General features: G+C 53.4%; 3 protein-coding genes across 8 annotated transcripts in view; 1 reads left to right on the forward strand and 2 right to left on the reverse strand.

The window, feature by feature from the left end:
- THOP1 (thimet oligopeptidase 1) overlaps positions 1-21,117 on the reverse strand; it is a 285,623-nt gene that overhangs the window by 194,391 nt on the left and 70,115 nt on the right. The window lies entirely within an intron of this gene.
- Positions 25-5,409, forward strand: LOC307207039 (ectoderm-neural cortex protein 1-like). The gene is made up of 3 exons (XM_079960715.1): positions 25-1,149; positions 2,141-2,555; positions 4,739-5,409. Exons 1-3 carry the CDS (start codon positions 237-239, stop codon positions 5,049-5,051), a joined length of 1,641 nt encoding a protein of 546 aa, XP_079816841.1. The 5' UTR covers positions 25-236; the 3' UTR covers positions 5,052-5,409.
- Positions 6,593-21,117, reverse strand: part of ADAMTSL5 (ADAMTS like 5) — a 34,027-nt gene continuing 19,502 nt past the window's right edge. For all 6 annotated transcript variants that reach the window (XM_079960705.1, XM_079960707.1, XM_079960703.1 and 3 more), the window contains exons 4-12: positions 15,575-15,635; positions 14,338-14,446; positions 12,869-12,996; positions 12,193-12,316; positions 10,169-10,252; positions 9,424-9,587; positions 9,081-9,324; positions 7,902-7,973; positions 6,593-7,614 (exon numbers count right to left, since the gene is read on the reverse strand). In XM_079960705.1, the coding sequence (XP_079816831.1) occupies positions 7,298-7,614; positions 7,902-7,973; positions 9,081-9,324; positions 9,424-9,587; positions 10,169-10,252; positions 12,193-12,316; positions 12,869-12,996; positions 14,338-14,446; positions 15,575-15,635 (1,303 nt within the window). In that variant the 3' untranslated portion in view covers positions 6,593-7,297. The remainder of the gene's footprint in view (positions 7,615-7,901; positions 7,974-9,080; positions 9,325-9,423; positions 9,588-10,168; positions 10,253-12,192; positions 12,317-12,868; positions 12,997-14,337; positions 14,447-15,574; positions 15,636-21,117) is intronic.

Here is a 21,117-nt window from a genome sequence, read left to right on the forward strand (position 1 = left end):
CTCTTCAGACATTCTTGTGGAACCCCCAGGTGCAGGGAAAGAGGGACGTTGGGCTTGGCCTGATCCAGCAGCTCTTCTTACATCCTGACAATGCCTCACTAGCTGCCTGGGCAGCTGAGGGAGCCAGAAGGGAGGGATCTATTTTTAGGGGCTGAGTTGCTGCTATATCCGTCTTGGCTGCCTGGCCAAAGCCCTCCTGCGCAGCCCAAAGTGTGGCCTGCTTGCACCCAGTGAACATGGCTGGCCTGGAGGGGGCGTCTTCTGGGGCCCAGTCAGGAGGCCACGTGGTCCTGGAGGTGGGCGACAGGCAGTTCCCTGTCGAGCGCTGGGCGTTGGCCCGCTACAGTTGCTACTTCGAGGCCATGTTCTTTGGGGGCACACGAGAGCGCACAGCCCCTCGGATCCGGATCCAGGGCCTGGACCCCACTGCCTTCCAGGCCCTGCTGGCCTTCACACAGACGGGCAGCCTCCTCCTTGACCGCAACAATGTCACAGAGCTGCTGGAGGCAGCTGACTTCCTGCAGCTGGACTGCGCCAAGCGGCTCTGTGAGGCATTTCTGGAGAGGGAGCTGCACGTCTCCAACTGCCTTGGTTTCCTGGCCTACGCGCAATGCTTCTCCTGCACCCACCTGCAGGCGGCTGCACTCTCTGTGGTGCTCTCACACTGGGCCGAAGTGGCTTCCGGCGAGGAGTTCATGGAGGCCCCTGCAGAGATGCTGCGGGTGCTGCTGCGGAGCGACGATCTCTTTGTGAGCCGCGAGGAGGCAGCCTTTGAGGCGCTGCTGCAGTGGGCAACTGCCGACCCTGCTGGGCGGGAAGCAGTCTTCCTGGAGCTGGCAGGCCTCATCCGCGGACCCTTCCTGAGCCTGCCCTTCCTGGAGCAGCTGGTGCGGCGATGCAAGAGCCCCCCAGGGCAGGACACCTCGGGACAGCTGCTGCAAAAGCTGGATGCTTGTCTGCCTGCCAGCTGGAGACAGGCAGGCCTCTCACCTTGTGTGGGGCGCAGCCATGAGGTCCTCTTTGTCCTGGCTGGCAAACACGACCAAGAGCAGCAGGAGCTTTTCCAATTCCAACCAAAGACGGAGGTGTGGCAGACCCGGGCGCCCCTCCGGCGCAAGAACCTCACCCAGTATGCTGTGGCTGCCATCGGTAACTCTTCTGGCTTCTGAGCATGCACAGAGTGCGAGCCAGCCTGCAGGTGGCTGGCATTTTCCCCATGCCATTGAGAGTGTGCTCTCTGCTTTGGTGCCCTCTGGGTTGGTGTGGGCGGGCAGAGGGTTTCACCTTGAAGTTTGCGTCTAGTGGAATGCTAGGTGGGAGAGAGTGCCAGCTGTGGCTACCTGGTGCCAGGAGGTTTGGCTGCACCCTGCACATGCTCAGAGGTTCCCTTTTCTTTATAATTGCTTCCTGCTTTGTAAGAAGCCTGGGGGGGAAAGCTTCTACAAAGTGTACTGCTGTGCCATGGCCTTGCCTGATGTGGGTGGTGCTGCAGTCTAAACCACTCAGCTTCTTGGGCTTGCCAATCAGAAGGTCAGCAGTTCGAATCCCTGTGATGGGGTCCTGTTGCTCTGTCCCAGCTCCTGCCAACCTAGCAGTTCAAAAGCAAGCTGGTGCAAGTAGATACAGTAAATGGGTACCACTGTGGCAGGAAGGTAAATGACATTTCTGTGTGCTCTGGTTTCTGTGACAGCGTCCCGTTGCACCAGAAACAGTTTAGACCCAGAAATAATAATAACTATAATGATGATGCTCCTGTAACTGGGTTACCCCGGCCACTCTGGGTGGCTTCCAACAAAATGCTAAAACACAGAAGTCTCCAAACTCCCTGTTTATTTCCTAGTCATGTCTCCTTCAGCCTCAATTCGCCCTGTCTCATACCTCTTTGGGGCATCAGGGAACCCCAATGGAAATGGGGGCAGAAATAGCCATTGTCCCCCAGTTCTATGTAAGCAGTTGGTTGTCCCCACCTCATCCTTGTTGCTTTTGCTTCACACCGAAACAAATGCAGGATGTGAAATATCACCCCTTGGAGACTAACTGCTTTGCTTTCATCAGGAGGCAATGTGCAGTGGAAGCGAAGCCTCTGTGTGGTGGGACCATGGTGGAAGGGGAAACGGCATCTCTTGCGCTCTCTCCACAGGCAACTTCCTCTTTGTGACGGGCGGCTACTTCCGCGAGGAGTTCTCCTGGTGCAGCGTGGACTGGGTGCTGATCTACAACAGCTGGGACGACAACTGGCTGGATGGCCCGGCCATGAAGACGGCACGCCACAGCCACTGTGCTGTGGGGGTGGGCTTCCACCTCTACGTGATGGGTGGCAGCACTGAGGAGGGGGCTGTCACGCCTAAGGTGGAGCGCCTGGCGCCCACAGACTCTTCCTGGGAGAGCACCAGCCCCCTGGCCCACCCCGTGGAGAGGGCCGGAGCGGTTAGTGTGGGGACTCGTGTCTACGTCGTCTGTGGCCTAGACGAGAATGGAGATGTCTGCCATGCTGTCCAGCGGCTGGACGTGGAAACAGACATCTGGGATGTGGTCTCCTTTTCGCCTCTCCCTAGGTGAGGTGGCTCTGGCGGTTGGGATGTTAGAGGTGCTCCTTGCCCCCCCCCCCCCCCCGCACTCAGCTCCCACCTGTGGCTCCTAGAAGCTTCTCCTAGGCTTCTCCTGCATGTGAAGACAGGCTTTGGTGGGCAGAGCGGACATGACCAAGAGGGGATCCAACGGACAAGCAGGCAATTTCTGCACATGCTGTAGAGAGAAGTGAGGGGCCGGCGGAGCTCGTCCTCCTGGGAAGGAAGCCCATTGGGAAGGAAAACTCTGGTCCTCATCCTCCGCTGTGTTGTTAATGGGGCAGGAGATCTGGAAAATAATTCACATCTGGCAACCAATGCGCCGTTTTGTTTTCAGATAGTAAATGGGGTAAAGGTAAAGGGACCCCTGACCATTAGGTCCAGTCGTGACCGACTCTGGGGTTGCGGCGCTCATCTTGCTTTACTGGCCAAGGCAGCCGGCGTACAGCTTCCGGGTCATGTGGCCAGCATGACTAAGCCACTTCTGGCGAACTAGAGCAGCGCACAGAAACGCCGTTTACCTTCCCGCCAGAGCAGTACCTATTTATCTACTTGCACTTGGACGTGCTTTCGAACTGCTAGGTTGGCAGGAGCAACGACCGAGCAACGACCTTCTGATCAGCAAGTCCTAGGCTCTGTGGTATAACCCACAGCGCCACCCGTGTCCCTAGTAAATGGGGTAGACAAGTCCAAAAAGCCCAGGACACAAATTTTCATGGCCCCCTCGCAGCTGTGGTTGCTCATGTTTAAACTTATCTATCCACGTACTTGTATCTGAAACCAAAGAGGCCCATTGGTTGTCAGGTGGGAAAAATATTGGCTTTACAGTGGTACCTCAGGTTACATACGCTTCAGGTTACATACACTTCAGGTTACAGACTCCGGTAACCCAGAAATATTACCTCGGGTTAAGAACTTTGCTTCAGGTTGAGAACAGAAATCGTGCTTCTGCGTCGCGGCAGCAGCGGGAGGCCCCATTAGCTAAAGTGGTGCTTCAGGTTAAAAACAGTATCAGGCTAAGAACGGACCTCCGGAATGAATTAAGTTCTTAACCCGAGGTTCCACTGTACTGTATTTTCAGCTCTCTGAATGCAATACGTGGAATATCTTCATAACCCTCTACAAATCCAGAGCAGAGCCCCTAAGGTGGTTGGATGGCACCTGGTATGCTTCCTTCTGGCAATCTGAAAATTCAAAAGAAAAATCTTAACTTTAATAATCGAAATAGAAAATGTTAAGATAACCAAAATAATTGAACAGAAAATAATCAAACTCTGCAGTTGTTGTCCTCTCGCTGATGCCTTCCTCACCTGCCTCTGCCCCAGAGACCTGCAATGGGCGCCTGCGCTTTGGGGCTTTCACCCTGATTGTGACAGCCTCCCCCCCTTGACCCTGGGCCAAGACGGCCTCTTCTGAGCCACGATGCGCCTTCAGAACTTGGAGGCACCTGCTGTCCGTCTGCAGATTTGCCAGTCATCCCTCACACTGTCCATTCCCCCATTTCTCCATCAAATTTGGCTCTTCCTCAGCGCCTAGGACTTGCCGATCGAAAGGTCGGCGGTTCGAATCCCTGCGGCGGGGTGCGCTCCCGCTGCTCGGTCCCAGCGCCTGCCAACCTAGCAGTTCGAAAGCACCTCCGGGTGCAAGTAGATAAATAGGGACCGCTTACCAGCGGGAAGGTAAACGGCGTTTCCGTGTGCGGCTCTGGCTCGCCAGATGCAGCTTTGTCACGCTGGCCACGTGACCCGGAAGCGTCTCCGGACAGCGCTGGCCCCCGGCCTCTTAAGTGAGATGGGCCCACAACCCCAGAGTCTGTCAAGACTGGCCCGTACGGGCAGGGGTACCTTTACCTTTACCTTTTACCCCATTCCCAAAGGGAGCCCAGTCTCCTTCTAAATGCAGCAGTAAACTCGCGACTGCCTAGGCTGAGGGATGTCCAGAGCTGCTTTGCACCTGGGACACCTCCAGGCAGGCAAGCCCAAAACATTTGGGCACCTGAGGCATCTCCCCAAATGGCACACACCCCACTCCCCACCAGAGGCAGGGGAAGATTTGCCTCAGGAGGAGGAGAAGGAAGATCTGCCTTGGGATCAGCTGCCCCCTGGCAGTCACCTCCCCATGCCTCCTGAGGTGTAGGCATCTGCCTGATGCTCTCCTCTCTCCATCCCCAGGTATGACCTCTGCGTTGTGGCTCTGAATGGGGCCATCTACACCGTGGGAGGGGGCGCCTTCCGCTTTGATGTGGACTCGGGAGAGTGGACACCGGTGGAGGAGGAGTGCCTGGCGCGACGGTTCTTCACAGGGTGCAGCGCAGCCAATGGCAGGATCTATCTCCTGGCGCAGAGACAGGGCAACACTGCACTCCCCAACATGGTTCTCTTGGACCCTTACCTGGAGATGTGCCAGGAGGTGGACAGCAAGCTCCCCTGCCCACTGCCCATCCACGGGACAGCCTCCGTGCGGAGATTTGACATTTGCGCATAACGTGGTATGCCAACACCCTCCAAGGCAGCAGTGTGGGAGACGGAGAGCGGGAAAAGTTGGCTGCCCTGTTCTTTTTCTCTCCTTCATTTTGGAACGAAAGAGACCGTTTGGGTATCCAGCCATCTGTGGTGAAGCCTCGCCCACCGCAGGAGTGGAGTGCAGATAGCCTGCTCCTGCAGAGGGGGCTCAGTGGGACTGGGCCTCCCCTCTTTGTATGGCGGAGGCAGAGCTGCACACCACCTACTGGCCAGCGCTCCTGTTCCTGGCAAAGCTGCCTCTCTGCTCCCTCTCTGAGCTGATTTCAAATGACAGGGAGAGGAACTTGAACATAATAAGAGTAAATGCAAGTTGCCAACCAGCACATTGATGGGATCAATCAGTGAGTTTGGGGAAAATGAGTGAAACGAAGTCAGGATGTTGGAGACATGTGAGATGGCAGTGATACTGATGTGGCCATCGGGTTTCAGTCCTGATCCAGATTGTGGTGTGTCAGGGCCAAGGTAGGGGTGGGGGCTGCATGGGGGTCATTTTGCAGCAAATCCCTCCAACTTCTGTTTCCTTGCCTGAAAGCACAGCTGGAGGGGGGGAGGAATCTGGGCAGGTGGCCCACGTGGAAGGGAATGTGGTGGAGATGGGGGTCCCCAAAACTGCCCCCATTGTGGGGGTCCCTATGCTCCTCCTACCTGTGAAGATATCCTATTTATTAGTTGCATTTACTGCTCTCCCTCACCTGGACTAGGCTACAGAGCGTTTGCAAGTTCTCCAAGTAAATCATCGGGCTGCCTCACGCTTCGCAATGCACCTCCCCAGGGACCCCGAGGGACTTCTTTTCCAACCCCCTGCAATGCAGGAATCACAGCAATGGAATCCCTAACAGATGGCCATCCAACCTCTGCTTAAAAACCTCCAAAGGAGGAGAATCTACCTTCTTCTGAGGACAACAGAGCAGTCAAACAAACCTAAATTTGGCATTGGACTCCTTCCTGCAAAATACTAACCCCACCATAATTGCTGCACCACAATTGTCCAGGAGAGGGAGCCATAGGCTGCCTGTAGCCTGGATAAATGGAGGATGAGGCAGGATGGTTTGGGGAGTGTGGGGTGAGCTGCCTTCCCCTGAGGCCATGGACACATTAGCACCTTAAAAAGCACCAAGGTCCTTTCCACACACACCCTCTTCTCCCCACTGCTGCATTGTAAGTCGCCCCTTGCTGTCCATATCTGCAATCACTGCCCATCACTCCTGCTCACAAGTTGGCGTCTCTGCATGTGTAAAGACTGTGTCAAATGTTTGCTTTGCTGAAGCTAGTTTGAGGGTGGCTTGGGAAGTTTATGTGTGTCATTAGAGAGCCAGAGTGTTGGATTGGGACCTGTGAGACCTAAGTTCAAATCCTCCTACCTCGCCCCTAGAAAGCTCCCTAGGTGGCCTTGGAGGCCAGGCGCTGCCTCTCAGCCGATATCCCAGTGTGGTTTTGCCATGTGCACCATGTTACACTCCCAGGAGATATAAACACAATCAATGAATGAATCAATGCAGCATGTCAGACCGTAGAATACCTTTACTGGTTTTGAGGAGCAGAAATGAAGACTGAGCTTACGAGGCCAGAGGGACTCTGTATATGCCCCAGAGTCCTCTTGCAGGCAGCGTCCTCTGAGATCTTGGGCAGAGTCAGCCATGGTGGCGCTGTGGCTTAATGTGTCCGGGAGATGGGTGGAAGTGCAAGTCAGGCCACCAATGCCCAGGCGATCTTGGCCTCCTGATTTTGGCAAGGGGAAGGAGAGCATAGCCATTGGGGGCAACCCACCATGCCAGTAGCTGCATCTGTCGTGAATTCTCTTTCAGAGCAGATGAGCGGCTGCCACTGCAGGGAGTTCCACAGCTTAACACAACCCCCTCTGTGAGAAGAAGACCTTTCTTTTGTCCTCCCTGAATCTTCCAATGTTTTCAGTCAAAACCTGAGCATGGCAGGGAAGGGGATCCTAGGAGCAACTGTTAGGGAGACGCAGAATCCCACCCCCCTGGGACTGAATGAAGGCAAAAGCGCTCGAGCTCAGATCTCCCTGGCCAATCACGTTGTGGGAGAAGAAGAGTCTCCCTTCCCTTGAATTCGCCCTCGTTCGCAGACGGCAGCTGCGAAAGATCCGTGTGGCGCACCCGGAGGTCCGCAGAGGGTCCGGACTCCCGGCCGTTTTCACGGCACTCCGGTGGTAGGACGGTGGACGCGGCAGAGACAGGGACCCCCACCTTAGGACGGGGTCCCACCCCGGGAGCAGTGCTTGGGGGCGTCCCTGAGCTGCAGGTCCTCGTGGGGCGTCCAGGGCCTGGCGTAGCCGCCCCGGGGCAGCAGCAGGCGGTTGAGGGTGTGCTCGTAGTTGACGTGGCGCCGGGCCATCAGGACGTACTCGCGCTGCTCGGCCAGCAGCGGGCAGTCGCAGGCGTCGGGCACCCAGACGAACTCGCGGCGCACGACGGGGAAGCGGTTGCGGTAGGTGTGCAACACCTGCACGTCGTAGCGCGTCTCCTGCCCCACCCGGCGCTTGGAGAGGATTCGGGCGCGGAAGACTGCGCAGGCAGGGGAGAAAGGAGGTCAGGAGGGGGGCTCTCCTGCAGCGGCCCCCCAGGGGAAGAGCCCCTCGAGGGAGGGCTCTCCTCATCCAGCTCCCCTCTCCACCCGCAACAACATCCCAAGAACTCAGGAGCTTCGGGGATAACAGGAAAGGGGGTGGGGGTTCCTTGGCATGGGACCCTCTACGCTCCTCCCCACCTTGGCCCTGGAGGGAGGAGGGAGACTGCGGCAGTTTGGACTAGATGACCCTTGAGGTTCCCTTCCATGCGGAGGGGCCACGTACCAAAGTCGCTGTTGCAGTAGTGGTGGATGCGCTGGGATTTTCCCCTGGGAGAGTCGCACGCCCCGCACAGCCCTGCAGGATGAGGAGAAAGCATTTTGTGGGGGGAAGGGGGGCACTGACCGCCTTCTATTTTATGAGTAGTCCTTCCTACACTTCAACCCAGCCCTCTTTCCCCCTACAAGTGCGGGGCGGCGTCTGGGGCTCTGGCAAAAGCCCTGCGAAGTAAGTCCGGCCGAGAGGTGGTGGCTGGTGGGATTTGGAGAGTTGCATGTGGCCTGGAAACCCAGTTCCAGGCAAGAGGCATGCACACAAGCCCACCCACCCCGCCCCCCAAAGAATCCTGGGAACTGTAGTTTGCACAGCGCTGAGCTACAGTTCCCAATACCTGGGGTTCTGGTCAGGGGCTTCTCCTACTCCTCAGGCTTTTCTTTTGCTGGGTTGGGGGGAGAAGAGGTGGCTCTGCCTGGGCTTGGAGGTATCTTCCTGCGACATCAAAGGCTGCCAGAAACCAGCCTGGGCTTTGTGGGTTCTGTGGCAAAATGTTGCACTAATGAACTCACAAGCTGGGGAGCTGCCTGCGCAGGCCGAGAGCCAGGAATCCCACCTCAAATTATGGGGTGGGAGCAGCCCAGGGCTCCCAGGGGGCCTGGAGGGTGCGAGCTGCTGAAAGGAGCAGAATCTGTGGAGAAATTTATTCATTTCATGGTACTTCTATCCACCTCTTCCTCCAAGCAGCTCCAGGAGGCTCCTGTGGCCCTGACCCCCCTTCTCATTTAAATCCCACACCAGCCCTGTGAGGTAGGCAAGACAGAGAGAGGCAGGGACTGGCCCCCAAGGTCACCCAGGGCGCTTGGGTAGCTCAGTCATTCCTCCATCGCTGGGGGTTGGGCTAGATGACCCTTGGGGTCTCTTCCAACTCTACAGTTCTATGATTCTATGAAAACAGGACATTGGAGCTGGAGGAGAGGGAAAGCAAGGGGACGGCAGACATGGGATCAGGGTCTGCATGGGTGGGTACCTTGGAACAAATGCTACCAAATCCCTCAAATCTCCTAGATTTCCAACAAGAAAATGTTTCTTTCTAAGAGCACTCCACTCCTGCACCCTGAAACTATTGTGGGGGTGAAGGAAGGAGAGATGGACAGAGAATGGGGGGGAGAGAGATAGATTTGAGGATACCTGAGCTCCCTGGGGGCACTTTGGCTGGCAAGGGCATTCCCTCCCGCTGAGGCGTCTTCCTGGCGATGTCGTTTTGGGAGGGCGGGGCTGGCAGGATGGCTGGGTGCTCCCTTGGTGAGCCATCCCCGACTTCCCTGGGCTGGGGCTGGCGAAGGGGGCTGGCGTCACTCTGGATGGGGTGGAAGTGCTTTTTCGGGAGCCAGAACTGGAATTCAATGCCCGCGTTGGGCTCCTGGAAAAGGACCTGAGGCAAGAAACAGGCATTGGGTGCATGGGCGAGACCCAGTTAATATCCTTTGCACCCAGGTGGAAAACCCCCAAACAATTCCCTGGCCCATCTCACCATGACCAGCAAGTCCTCCTGGGTGGGTCCGGCTGCCTCAAGGCTCTCGTGGGCGTCCGCTGTGCGAGTGTAGCGGACTTGGGTGCCTGCTGCCTCGTACATCCCTGGCCGGTCAATGGCCCAGTCACCGTTGATGACGTAGCGCTGGTTTGCAGTCATTAGAGCTGGGGAGGGGAAGGAAGGACGTTTGGGGGAAGCTTTTGGGGGGAGTTTTTGGCTGGCCCCCTCCTCCCCAGCCAACCACCCCAGAACCCCCAAGGGAGCCTCTGGGTGACTCCAGTTTCAGAGGAGGCGTGGGGAGCTTCCACAGGCAGGGCCTGCTTGGGGGTGGCCCCTCAGGGCAATGCCACTGTCCTTGGAGCTCAAGAGGGGTATTTGTGCAGAAAGTAGCTGTTCAGCAGCCGAACTCTCTTGGAAGGTGGTGGGCTCTCCTTCCTTGGAGGCTTTTAAAGAGAAGTTGGGTGTCCATCTGTCAGGGATGCTTTTGTTGCAATTGCTGCATCACAGGGGGTTGGGCTAGATGACCCTTGGGGGGCCCTTGCAATGCTTCTAGGATTCATGAGAGGTTTTTAAATGGAAGATGGGTGGCCACCTGCCAGGGTTCCTGAATGTGTGTCCATTTTGTAAAAGTGCAGTTTCAAAATAGGCAGTTGGTAGGATGCAATTCTTGGGGCCCCCACCACCACAAGGCGTCAGCAACAGGCATGGGGGTGGGAATAGGAACCTGCCCAGCAGCCCCTCCTACCGAGGTAATTGCGGCTGCTGTCTGTCACCTTGATGTGTCTGGCGCCTGCCGGGATCTGAGTGACATTCTGGTAGCCAAAGTAACCTGTGAAGCAATCAGAGGAGAGCAGGTCAAGTGCAGGGGGGAGAGAGAGAGACCACTGGGGAGGGAGGGGGAGGGGCTGCCCAGGGGGAGGCAGCCAGGGGGTGAAGGGGAACTGCATGTTTTTTTAGGGGGGAGGCTCAGAGTGTGACGTGCAGCGCTGGACAGAGGGCTTCCTCAGACATACTACTTGAAATGTCAGGAGTTGGATGGACACCTGTCAGAGATGCTCTAGCTGAGATTGCTGCCCTGCAGGGGGTTGGGCTGGATGACCCCCAATTCTGCTATTCTGTGATCTCATGCTTTTCAGTGATTTTGGGATAATTTTGGGATCTAACAATTCTGTTTCCAATTTTGATTTTTCCACCTGGAAGCCAACTTTTTTATCCAAGTTATATGCCTCCATTATTTGGTAATAAGGAAGCCAATCTCACACTTTGTTTTTTAATTTTTCAAAGCTCTGCAGTTTTACTCTGTCTCCATCTTGTTCCAAAATTTCCCAATATTTCGGCCATTTGGCCTCCATATTGAGTTTTTTCTGTGCCTTCGCTTCCATTGGTGACAACCATCTTGGCGTTTTATTTTCTAACAAATCCTTATATCTTATCTAAACATTAAACAATGCTTTTCTAACAATATGGTTTTTAAATGCTTTATGTGCTTTTACCTTATCATACCACAAATATGCATGCCAACCAAATACATTGTTAAAACCTTCTAAATCCAGCACATCAGTGTTTTCAAGAAGCAGCCATTCTTTCAGCCAGCAAAAAGCAGCTGATTCATAGTAAAGTTTAAGGTCTGGCAGGGCAAATCCACCTCTTTCTTTAGCATCAGTTAATATCTTAAATTTTATTCGAGGCTTCTTGCCCTGCCAGACAAATCTGGAAATATCTCTCTGCCACTTCTTGAAACAGTCCGTCTTGTCTATAATTTGCAATGTTTGAAACAAGAACAACATCCTTGGCAATACATTCATTTTTATCGCAGCAATTTGACCTAACAATGATAACTTCAAATTTAACCATATTTCTAAGTCCTAAATTCCCTTTTTTTATTTCTTTCCATGTAACAATTTAGGAACTTTCACCACTTTTTACTGCCTGTGCCACTTTCATGAATCTGACCTTTGGAGAGTTAGTAAGTAAATCAACTTTTAACTCACCAAAGGGAACTTGGGAACTCACTGAGAAGGGCATAATTTGAAGGAATCACAGTCCACATTTCCATGCTTTACTTTGCTGCGTAGTTTGTGATTTTAAATCTATGCTTGGGTCCCCTCACCAAAGAGAACTTGCCCCAAACTTGGATCTTGGCAGCCAGGGAATTCTCTTCCTACATAGATTTTGATCCAACAGGAAATGTATGTATATGTGTGTGTGTGTGTGTGTGTGTGTGTATATATATATATATATATATATATATATATATATATATGTGTGTGTGTGTGTGTGTGTGTGTGTGTATATATATATATAGTTCCTACAGTGTTGGCAGGGGAAATCAAGAGTGGCTTGTGAGAGCTGGAGCAACCAGCTGAAACCTCTTTGCACTTTGAGCTTCTCAGCAGGATGGAGACCCGAGCTCTTCCCAAGGGGAGTGGAAGTGGTCCTAGCTAAGTGTGGACTCTGTGGTATTACTCCCTTCGTGTGTTGATTAGACTTAAGCCTGTTGGTTATAGGAGGCTGGTTACCTCACCATTTTGTCTGCACTTTCCTAGCTGCAAAAAAGGACACCTCTTTTCTTTGTTGTTGCTCTGGGGCAACCACTTCTGTTCTGCTGACTTCAATCCCTGACAAAGTGGCATGTGCGTTTGCCCAAAGCGGGGAAGGTGCTGGGGAGGGGGGGAGGAGGAGGAGGAGGTGCTTGGGGTGAGGAGGAAGAGCATGAAAAGCCAAAAGCCAAAGCATTCACCCACGGAGAACGTCAGGGCATTGAATCACCAGAGCTGGGAAAGGCTGCCCGGAAGACATGGTGCACCAGGACGCACGACTCGTTCCTGCCTCCGCAGACACCGCAGGCATCCGCCTGAGACTCTGAGCCCAGCAGCCCATCGCAGCCGGCTCTCTGGAAGGGAGACCAAGAGGGGGGAGCATCAGGCACCAGATTGGGGGTGGGGGATTTGATAAATCTGTGCATCTCCAGCAGAAGTCTAGCACAGAGTGGCTGGGGAAACTCAGCCAGATGGCCGGGGTATAAATAATAAATAAATAAAAATTATTATTATTATTATTATTATTACTACTACTACTACTACTATTCAGAAAGCAATCAGAGCATAAAATTACCCTGGACGCTGGATACCCCAAAGGGATCCCCCCAGCTAGCATCCCTGTGCACCCCTTATGTGCCCACCTGACTGTCATGTTACTGGTACCACATAAGACCCATTTTCCACATTAGGGTGGCAGCACCTACACTTTGGAACTCACTGACTATTGATATCAGGCAGCTGCCTTCCCTGGACTCTTTTGGGATCCTGCTGAGAAACATTCCTGTTTAGACAAGTCTACCTGCATGTTTGGAAAGTTGAAGTGAGTTTTAATCTGCTTTCAGTCTATTCTTGTTTCAGCTTTTGGGGTTTGCCTCAGGCCCTGACCCAAATCTGACTGGACTTACCAAACAACGGCCGCTGATGCAGAGGTCCCGGGAGTCTGGGCTGCAGCGGGTCCCATCCAGGACCCTCCCAAAGGTGTAGTAGAAATTGTGCCCTACAGCCAGGCAGTTCAGGTCGCAGAGGTTGGGGGCTGGCAAAAAGGGAAGAGGAGGAAGGGGGTCAGCTGAGACACAGAGATCCAGCTCCAAGGGTCTTCTGGCGATTCCCTCACTGTGAGAAGTGAAGTTGCAGAGAACCAGGCAGAGGGCCTTCTTGGTGGTGGCGCCCGCCCTGTGGAACGCCCTCCCATCTGATGTCAAGGAGATACCATATTTTTCGCTCTATAGGACGCACTTTTTCCCCTCCAAATATGAAAGGGGGAAAGTGTGTGCGTCCTATGGAGCGAATGTAGGCTTTTGCTGAAGCCTGGAGAGTGAGAGGGGTCGGTTGGGAACTCCCTCTGGGCTCCGCAGGCTTGCGGATAGCTGCCTGCAGCCCGAAGCCCGGGGAGCGTGGTGCTGCGCACCCCTGGCTTCAGGCAGCTCTCCGCAGGCCTGTGGAGCCCGCGGGAGTTCCCGCCGGGCTCTGCAGGCTTGCGGACAGCTGCCTACAGCCTGAAGCTGTTCTAGCTTCGGGATGGCTGCGGAAAGCCTCCGCAGGGCGGCAGGGTGAAGGCACCCCAACGCCCTGCGGAGGCCTGAAAGGCTGTCCCCAAAGCTGCGCTCCAAAGGCTTCAGGGATCTTAGAGGTTGGTGGTGGGGGAAAGCAGCGCTTCCCCCCCACCGCCAGCTCCACAAGCTTGGGGGCAGCGGCAAGGCTGCGCGCAGCCTTTGCGCTGTTCCCCGACCTGCTCTTGAACGCACCTTGTTTTTGAGAGGGAGAACAAATCTCCCCCCCCCCCCCCGTTCTCCCTCTCCTATTGTCCGGTGCATCCTATAGAGCGAAAACTACGGTAACCTATTACATGACTTTCCAAAGACACCTGAAGGCAGACCTGTATGGGAAAATTTTTTATGTGTTGTGTTTTACAGTGGTTTTATAATTTGTTGGGAGCCACCCAGTAATAATAGTAATAGTTGCTGTTGTTGTTAATGAGTACTATCAGGGGAAAACACCCACTTGCCCCCAATTCACACTCACCAGAGCAATAAAATGAACCGGAATGCAGCTAATTTGCACTTCTATGAATTTTTCAATGCCATTTCTCGACAACCCTCCCCAAACCCAAAATGCATATTTTGTAGGAGGGGAAATGTGAATTAAAATAATATATTCATGAAAATACCATGTAGAAATACATTGTATAATAGGGGGAATTGCTTGATTGGGTATTTGCACTAAAATCCTGCCAAATTTTTGTGAGGATAGATAGATGTGTGAGTGTTGTGAGATTATGAAATGGAAATGGGAAGATTTGTTCCCCAACTCCTTAAAGGACAGCACAAGAGGGGGAAACCCCAAAACCTCCCCTTGGGCTTTGGACTGAGCTCACCTCCATGGAAGGGGACCCATTGGTAAGGTGTCTGGCTGTCCAGGACAGGCTTGCCGTCGTAGAGGGAGCACTGGACAGCCCGGAAGGGGACGGATCCAGGAAGGCACTCCTGCAAGAGAGGAGGAAAGCCACAGTGTGAAAGGACAATGAGATGCAAGGAAACGGAGATCCAGCCTAAACTCTCTGGCCACTGCCAGAATTGGGGCCCTGATGTCACCCATGGGGGGCAGGGCTTGCACAAGAGGGCTGGAAAGATCTGGCTTTCAATAATAACTTTCACTTCACCACCCACAGTAGAGCCACCTCTGCCTTTCAGCCAAATGCTGGTGACAACTGCTAGGTGATGCTGGACTTCCTTCCCAGCCCATTGGTGGTTGCTAGGCAATGCCAGCCCTTGACCCCCACTCCCCAAAGCATCCCTTGACAGTGGTCCAAAGCAGGGACCCTCAAACCTCTCTGCATTTTTAGGACCCCTGCTCCTTATTTTTGCAGTTGTAGATTGCTTTCAGCTCTTTTTTTACCATTTTGCATTCATTATTTTCATTATGTATTCTATGTTTTGTATACAGTGGTACCTTGGTTCTCGAACTTAATCCGTTCTGGGAGTCCGTTCAACTCCTGAAACTGTTTAAAACCAAGGAGCGGCTTCTGGTTGGCTGCAGGAGCTTCCTGCACTCAAATGGAAGCCTGTCGGATGTTTGGCTTTCAAAAAGCATTTGCAGACTTTACTTCCGGGTTTGCAGCGTTCGGGAACCTATTTGTTTGACAACTAAACTGTTTGAGAACCAAAGTACCACTGTATTTTAATGTTATGTTGTGAACCACCCTGAGATTTACAGGTTTAGGGTGGCATGAAAATAAATAATAAATAGTATTGTAAATGAATTGTAACCAGCCCTGGGACTTTAGGGTGAAGGGCAGGTAATTAATAATCACTCATCATCAGTAATAACAATGAAGAATAGGGAGCAGGAGTGCAAGGCAAGCTGAAGATTATATTTATTGCTGTGTTGGGAGTCCACCTCCTTTCCTCCACAAAGCTCAAGCGTAATTCTCCCCACCTCTGTATATCATCCTATATCAGTCCAAGGGATACAGAGGCTGGAGACTCTTCCAAATGGCTGATTTGAACCCTGGCTCGACCCTTTAACCTGGACCTGATACAAATGCAACCTCGAACACAAACCCCGCAATAAGTGTGTGCAGCACTTTATTCTTTGACAAGGCAAGTACTCACATCCAGTTCACACACCCGGTACTGCCTGAGAGGCCCCTTGCACATTTCCTCCTCAGGGAACCTGTACGTGAAGAGGAAACACCTCCTTGAGAGATTCATCCTATGCAGAAGGAAGCCCCTTTGGGTGCAGCAGGGCTTACTCCCAGGTAAGCAGCAAGAGGATTGCTGGGCATGCATTCTCAAGGTGCTGGGGCTATATACTGGTGAAATGTTATATTGGCAAAGCATGGCTAAGGCAGTTTCCTGATGAATTCAGCCTTTTGGCTCAAAAGGTGGCACAGAGGTATTTTCTTATACAGTCATACTTCATGTTACATTTGCTTCATGTTACGTTCTTTCAGGTTATGTCCCGCGGCGACCCAGAAGTACCGGAAAGGGTTACTTCTGGGTTTCACTGCTCGCGCATGCGCAGAAGCACTAAATCACGCAGCACACCTGCACAGATATGGTGCTTCAGGTTGCGCTCTTTTCATGTTGCGAATGGGCCTCCGGAAAGGATCCCGTTCACAACCAGAGGTACCACTGTACATGCTACCGAAAGGCATCTATGAGCCAAGCAAAGAAGAAAAAACACCCTCCCATTTTCCAGGGACAGTCCCAGAATTACAGAAGCCATACTGATTTGATCCCGAAATATCCCAATTTTCTTTTCTCCTCCCTGTCTCGGAGAACAATTAAAAGTGGTGTGTGAAGGTTCAAAAACTGAGTCCTGTTTATCCTGAAAATAAAATCCCTGCACCAAATGAAGGAAACGATGACGCTGGCATACAAAGCCCTTCCTACAATTTTGAAGGAAAAGATCACCAATCCACTTTCAAGTCTTTCATTGCGATGCTTCCGCAGCTAGCCAATTCTTAGAAAATGTGGGGAGTGTTTATTCCTTTATTGTCAATGGAGCCTGGCACTGCCTACTCAGAAGTAAGTCCCACTGTAGTCAATGGAGCTTACTCCCAGGTAACTGGATCAAGACAGTTCAGCCTTACTCTGAGCTCTTGAGTTAATAATTAACTATTGGTTTTCTGCTAGGTAACACATGAGTGTTTAACCTTCAAAGGTGGACAATTGAATTGCCAGTTTGCCATCTTGGAAGGGTGATGCCTGTTTCTCCGGCTCTGTGAGGATGTAAATGAAGCTCTCCAGGAAAACAGCTCCAGGAGAAATGGATGCTGTCAAGATAGGCAGACATCTGCTTCTAGGTCTGTTGGGATCATTTCATATTTTGTAAAATGCTGAGTCTGTTTCAGTCCACAGGTTAGTTTTGAAGAAAGTTCTGCAAGTAAGTGTCAATTAAACTTATAGGCCTTGTTTTCATTCCAAAAAGGAGTCTATTTTTATGTGTCCAGTTGCTTCAAATGGAGCAATATTAATATCGGCAATATTCCAATGTGGGAGAGCCTCCAGGTTGGCCGCCAGGGGAGACCGAAAGCAACTGCTGTGATTTGAACCCAGGTCTCCCCCACCTGAAGCCCAGCAGGCCAACCACAACCCCTATGCTAGCACCCCCGGTGTTATGTAGTGAAGTTTCACCCTGGGCCAGCAGGGGGATACTGTATATAGTTTTCACTCAGGTCTGTAGATAGTTTTCACTCAGGTCCACATCAGTTATTTTAGGCGGGAAACGCTGGGCTGTTGTTGCTACAGTGTTGACAGCCGGCTGCCTATAAAAGCAGGCCGGCTGAGCTGTTTGCAGTCAGTTCTATTCCAGCTTACAAAATAAAGAGCTACTTGGAGAAATCGCTGTGTCGTCTGCTATGTCAACCCACAACTTAACACTGGCGACGAAGGTGGGATCGATGGACATCAGAGCACAGCCAGATGTGGCCAGCCTCTGAACTGAGCTGAATCACTGAGCTGAATCACAGAGCGAAATCACTGAGCGAAATCACTGGACAGAACCAATTCAGAGCTGACTGTTCTGGCTAAGAGCACTGTGTTCCATCCATCGCCCTTCACGCCGGCATCGGAATCATGGCTTCACTTGTGCCTCTACCGCCGTTTGTGCCAGCCTCTGAATCATGGGACTCCTACCTCGCTCGGTTCGACTGCTACCTCCAAGCCAACGAGCTGACAGCAGTATCAAAGGATCGGAAGCGGGGCCTATTCCTCAGCCTCTGTGGGCCTGAGGTGTTTGAGACGGCCCGAGCATTGGTTGCGCCTGAAGCAGTCCAGGCAACACCATGGGACACGATCCAAGAGAAGCTCCGCAACCACTACGCACCAAAGCCGTCCAAGATTGCTGCCCGCCATGCGTTCTACCACCGGAACCAGGCAGAGGGGGAGTCAATCAACAACTACACCACCGCCCTGCGACAGGCTGCAATGCACTGTGAGTTCCGAGACTTAGACGATGCCCTGATGGATCGAATCGTCTGTGGGGTCCGGGACATCCATCTGCAACAGCGTCTCCTCGCCAAGCCAGACCTCACGCTACAGAAAGCCATTGAGGAGGCTGTGGCCTCAGAAGCTGCTGAACGCTCCGCCCAGGAGATCCGCAAGTCCAGCAGCCCGCGTCTTGCTAGGGAGCCAGTTCCGGTGCATTATGAAGAAGCCAGCAGTGATGAGGCATCCTCCAGAGAAGACGATGACGTGCACCAGACAAAGCGGGAGCGCAGGAAGTTCCAACAGAAGTCCAAGGGCCAACCGGAATGTGCCGGCTGCGGAAGCAACCATTCCCGTGCCAAGTGTCGATTCAGAGACGCCATCTGTAGGAAGTGTTCCAGAAGGGGCCACATCGCTAAGGTCTGCCGATCGGCTCCGTCTGACAACCCCCCTTCATCGACTCGCAAGTCCAAGTCTTCACTCCAGTCTGCCAAGGAAAGTTTTTTCGCTCTCACCAACTGCCGCTGCCCGTCTGGAACCACGATTGGCCAAACCAACTCGCCTACGCGACGCAAGCTGAACGTCATGGTGCTCATTGAAGGAGCTCCATGTGACATGGAGATCGACACCGGGTCTGCCCTGTCCATCGTGTCATGGAGCACCATCAAAAGACTGGTACCCAGAGTGTCCAAAAGGCAACTCGACTCTCACCGCGTACACCTGAGAGACTACCAGGGAAACGACATTCCCGTGGTAGGCGTTGGCCGGTTCCGGATTGCCTTCAAGGATTTTTCGGGCCTGCTCCGGTTGGTGGTGGTCGAAGGTCAGCGGCCAAGCCTCCTAGGGCTAGACTGGTTTGATGCCCTCGGCCTGGAAGTCACCGGCATCAACTGCATCTCTAACGCAGAGACTGAGGGTCTGGTCAAAGACTTTGCCGAGGTTTTCGACGGCACCTTGGGGCAATATACAGGTACGCCCATCTCCTTTAGCCTTGATCCACAAGTCGCCCCCATCAAGCTAAAGCCACGCCAGGTTCCCTTTGCTCTCAAGGCTAAGGTGGACGAACAACTGGACAAACTGATCGCCCAAGGAGTTTTGGAGCCGGTTGACCACGCCAAGTGGGAAACCCCCATCGTCACGCCTGTCAAGCCAGATGGGTCAGTGAGAATCTGCGCTGACTACAAGTGCACGATCAACAAGGCACTTCAGCAGCACGCTTATCCGGTTCCTGTTGTCCAACACCTGCTGCATTCCCTGGGTGAGGGTAAGGTCTTCGCTAAGCTGGACCTTGCCCAAGCCTATCAACAACTGCCCATCGATGATGCCACTGCTGAAGCCCAGACGATCGTCACCCACCAGGGGGCATTCCGTTGCCGCCGGTTGCAGTTCGGGGTGAGTGTGGCTCCTGGCATCTTCCAAAGCCTTATGGAGCGTCTCCTGCAAGGGCTTCTGGGCGTGGTACCATATTTTGATGACGTCTTGGTGTCTGCAGACTCACAGCAGCAGCTGTTCGAGCGCCTCCGTGCCGTGCTGACCAGGTTCCAAGAGGCTGGGCTCAAGGTAAAGAGGGAAAAGTGCCAGATAGCCGTTCCACAGGTAGAGTTCCTGGGCTATCTTATTGATGCCTCCGGCCTTCACCCGACCACATCCAAGATCCGCGCTATCCAGCAGGCCCCCACCCCAAAGAACAAGACGGAGTTGCAGGCGTTCCTGGGGCTGCTGAACTTTTATAACATGTGTCAGGGGCTCAGGAGCAGAGGCACAGGGGAGAGAGGAAATGGAGAGCGAAGGGGAAGAATCTGAGGACAGCGTAGGGGAGTATGAGAGTGGCCCGAGAGATTCCATAAGCTTCTCCAGCGAATCAGAAGATTCCCAGAGGGGGGCGCCGATGGCCAGGGCAAGGGTGGTCCCAGGGGGGACACACCAGAAGCAAGGGGCCAGCGGGGACTCCCAAAGCAGCAGCGAGAGATCAGGACCGGCTCCTCCACCAGAGCGTAGTGGGGGGGAAGAATCTCATGTATCAGGACCAGCTTCTCCCCCAGCAGGGAGAGAAGATGAATCAGGGCTGGCCACGCCTCCATCGCAGAGTGAGGGAATGGAGGGGAAGTCAGGTCCAGCTAGCCTCTCCGAAGGGGGAAGCAGTGACAGGAGCAGTGTAACGGTCAGGAGGAAGGTTGCCGGCTGGGCGCGCGTGCCAAGTTCAAATGTACAGGCGCGCGGCACAGCAGGAAACCCGGATTGGGAACCAGGTCCTAAAGCCCGCCGGAGGGAGGGGGAAGACTCAGGGGACTCAGCGTCAGAAGAGTCTAGAAAGGACAAGACCCCAGCGGACAGGCGGACCCAGAGGAGGAAAGAGCAAAGGAAGAGGTGGAGCAAGGCTAGAGTCTTAAACTGGTGTCTGGGGGGTGGAGATTCAGACGGAGCTTCAGCGGTCTAGGGTTTAAGACGTAGGGCTGCACGCCGTGGCTTTGAAATCGAAACTGCGTTTCAATAAAGACTCTTGTATATAACAACGGACTGGCGTTGGTCCTTGGTGAGCTGGGACCTCGGGCAGCCCTGACAGTAAGCTCCGTCTCAACTGAACCCTCGCAGCGTGAGTTGGCGCAGCGAGGTGCAAAACTTGGTGTTTTGCGAGCTCACAATAATCGGCAAGGATGACTACGGAGGAGAAGGTGAAGCAGCTGCAAGAAGCAGTCTCGGCGCTTTACACAGAAGTAGCAGCGTCCAGAAAGAGAGAGGAAGAAGCAACAGCGCTCTGCCAGGATCTGCAAACCAGGCTGGAATGTTTGGGCAAAGAGGGGATGCCAGGACCCAAGCCGGAGGGAGTTGGCCTCGGGAAGAGGGGGGGGAGCATCGTAGCCCACTTCGACGGGAACCTGCAGCAGTATCCTAACTTCAGAGCAGACATAGTTTACGCGCTCAATTTGCTTCGGAAAGACTTTAGAGATGAGGAGGAGAAAGTAGGCTTCATAATAACTCATCTGCATGGGGAGGCTAAATCGTGGCTGCGCAATTTATGGCGCGAAAATGACCCCGCCCTCAAAGATTCAAACGCCTTTATTAAGGCTATGGACAATTGTTTTAAATCAACAGTAGATGTGGATGTCGCCAGGAGGGAAATGCATGGGCTGAAGCAGGGCAAAGCCACTGTGAGACAATATCACTCCCGCTTTTTTGCGTTAGTAAATGTGCTGGGCTGGGAGAAGGACTCCGCTGCCGTCCGG

Source organism: Podarcis cretensis (genome assembly GCF_951804945.1).
Source record: "Podarcis cretensis genome assembly, chromosome: 18".
Taxonomy (NCBI): domain Eukaryota; kingdom Metazoa; phylum Chordata; class Lepidosauria; order Squamata; family Lacertidae; genus Podarcis; species Podarcis cretensis.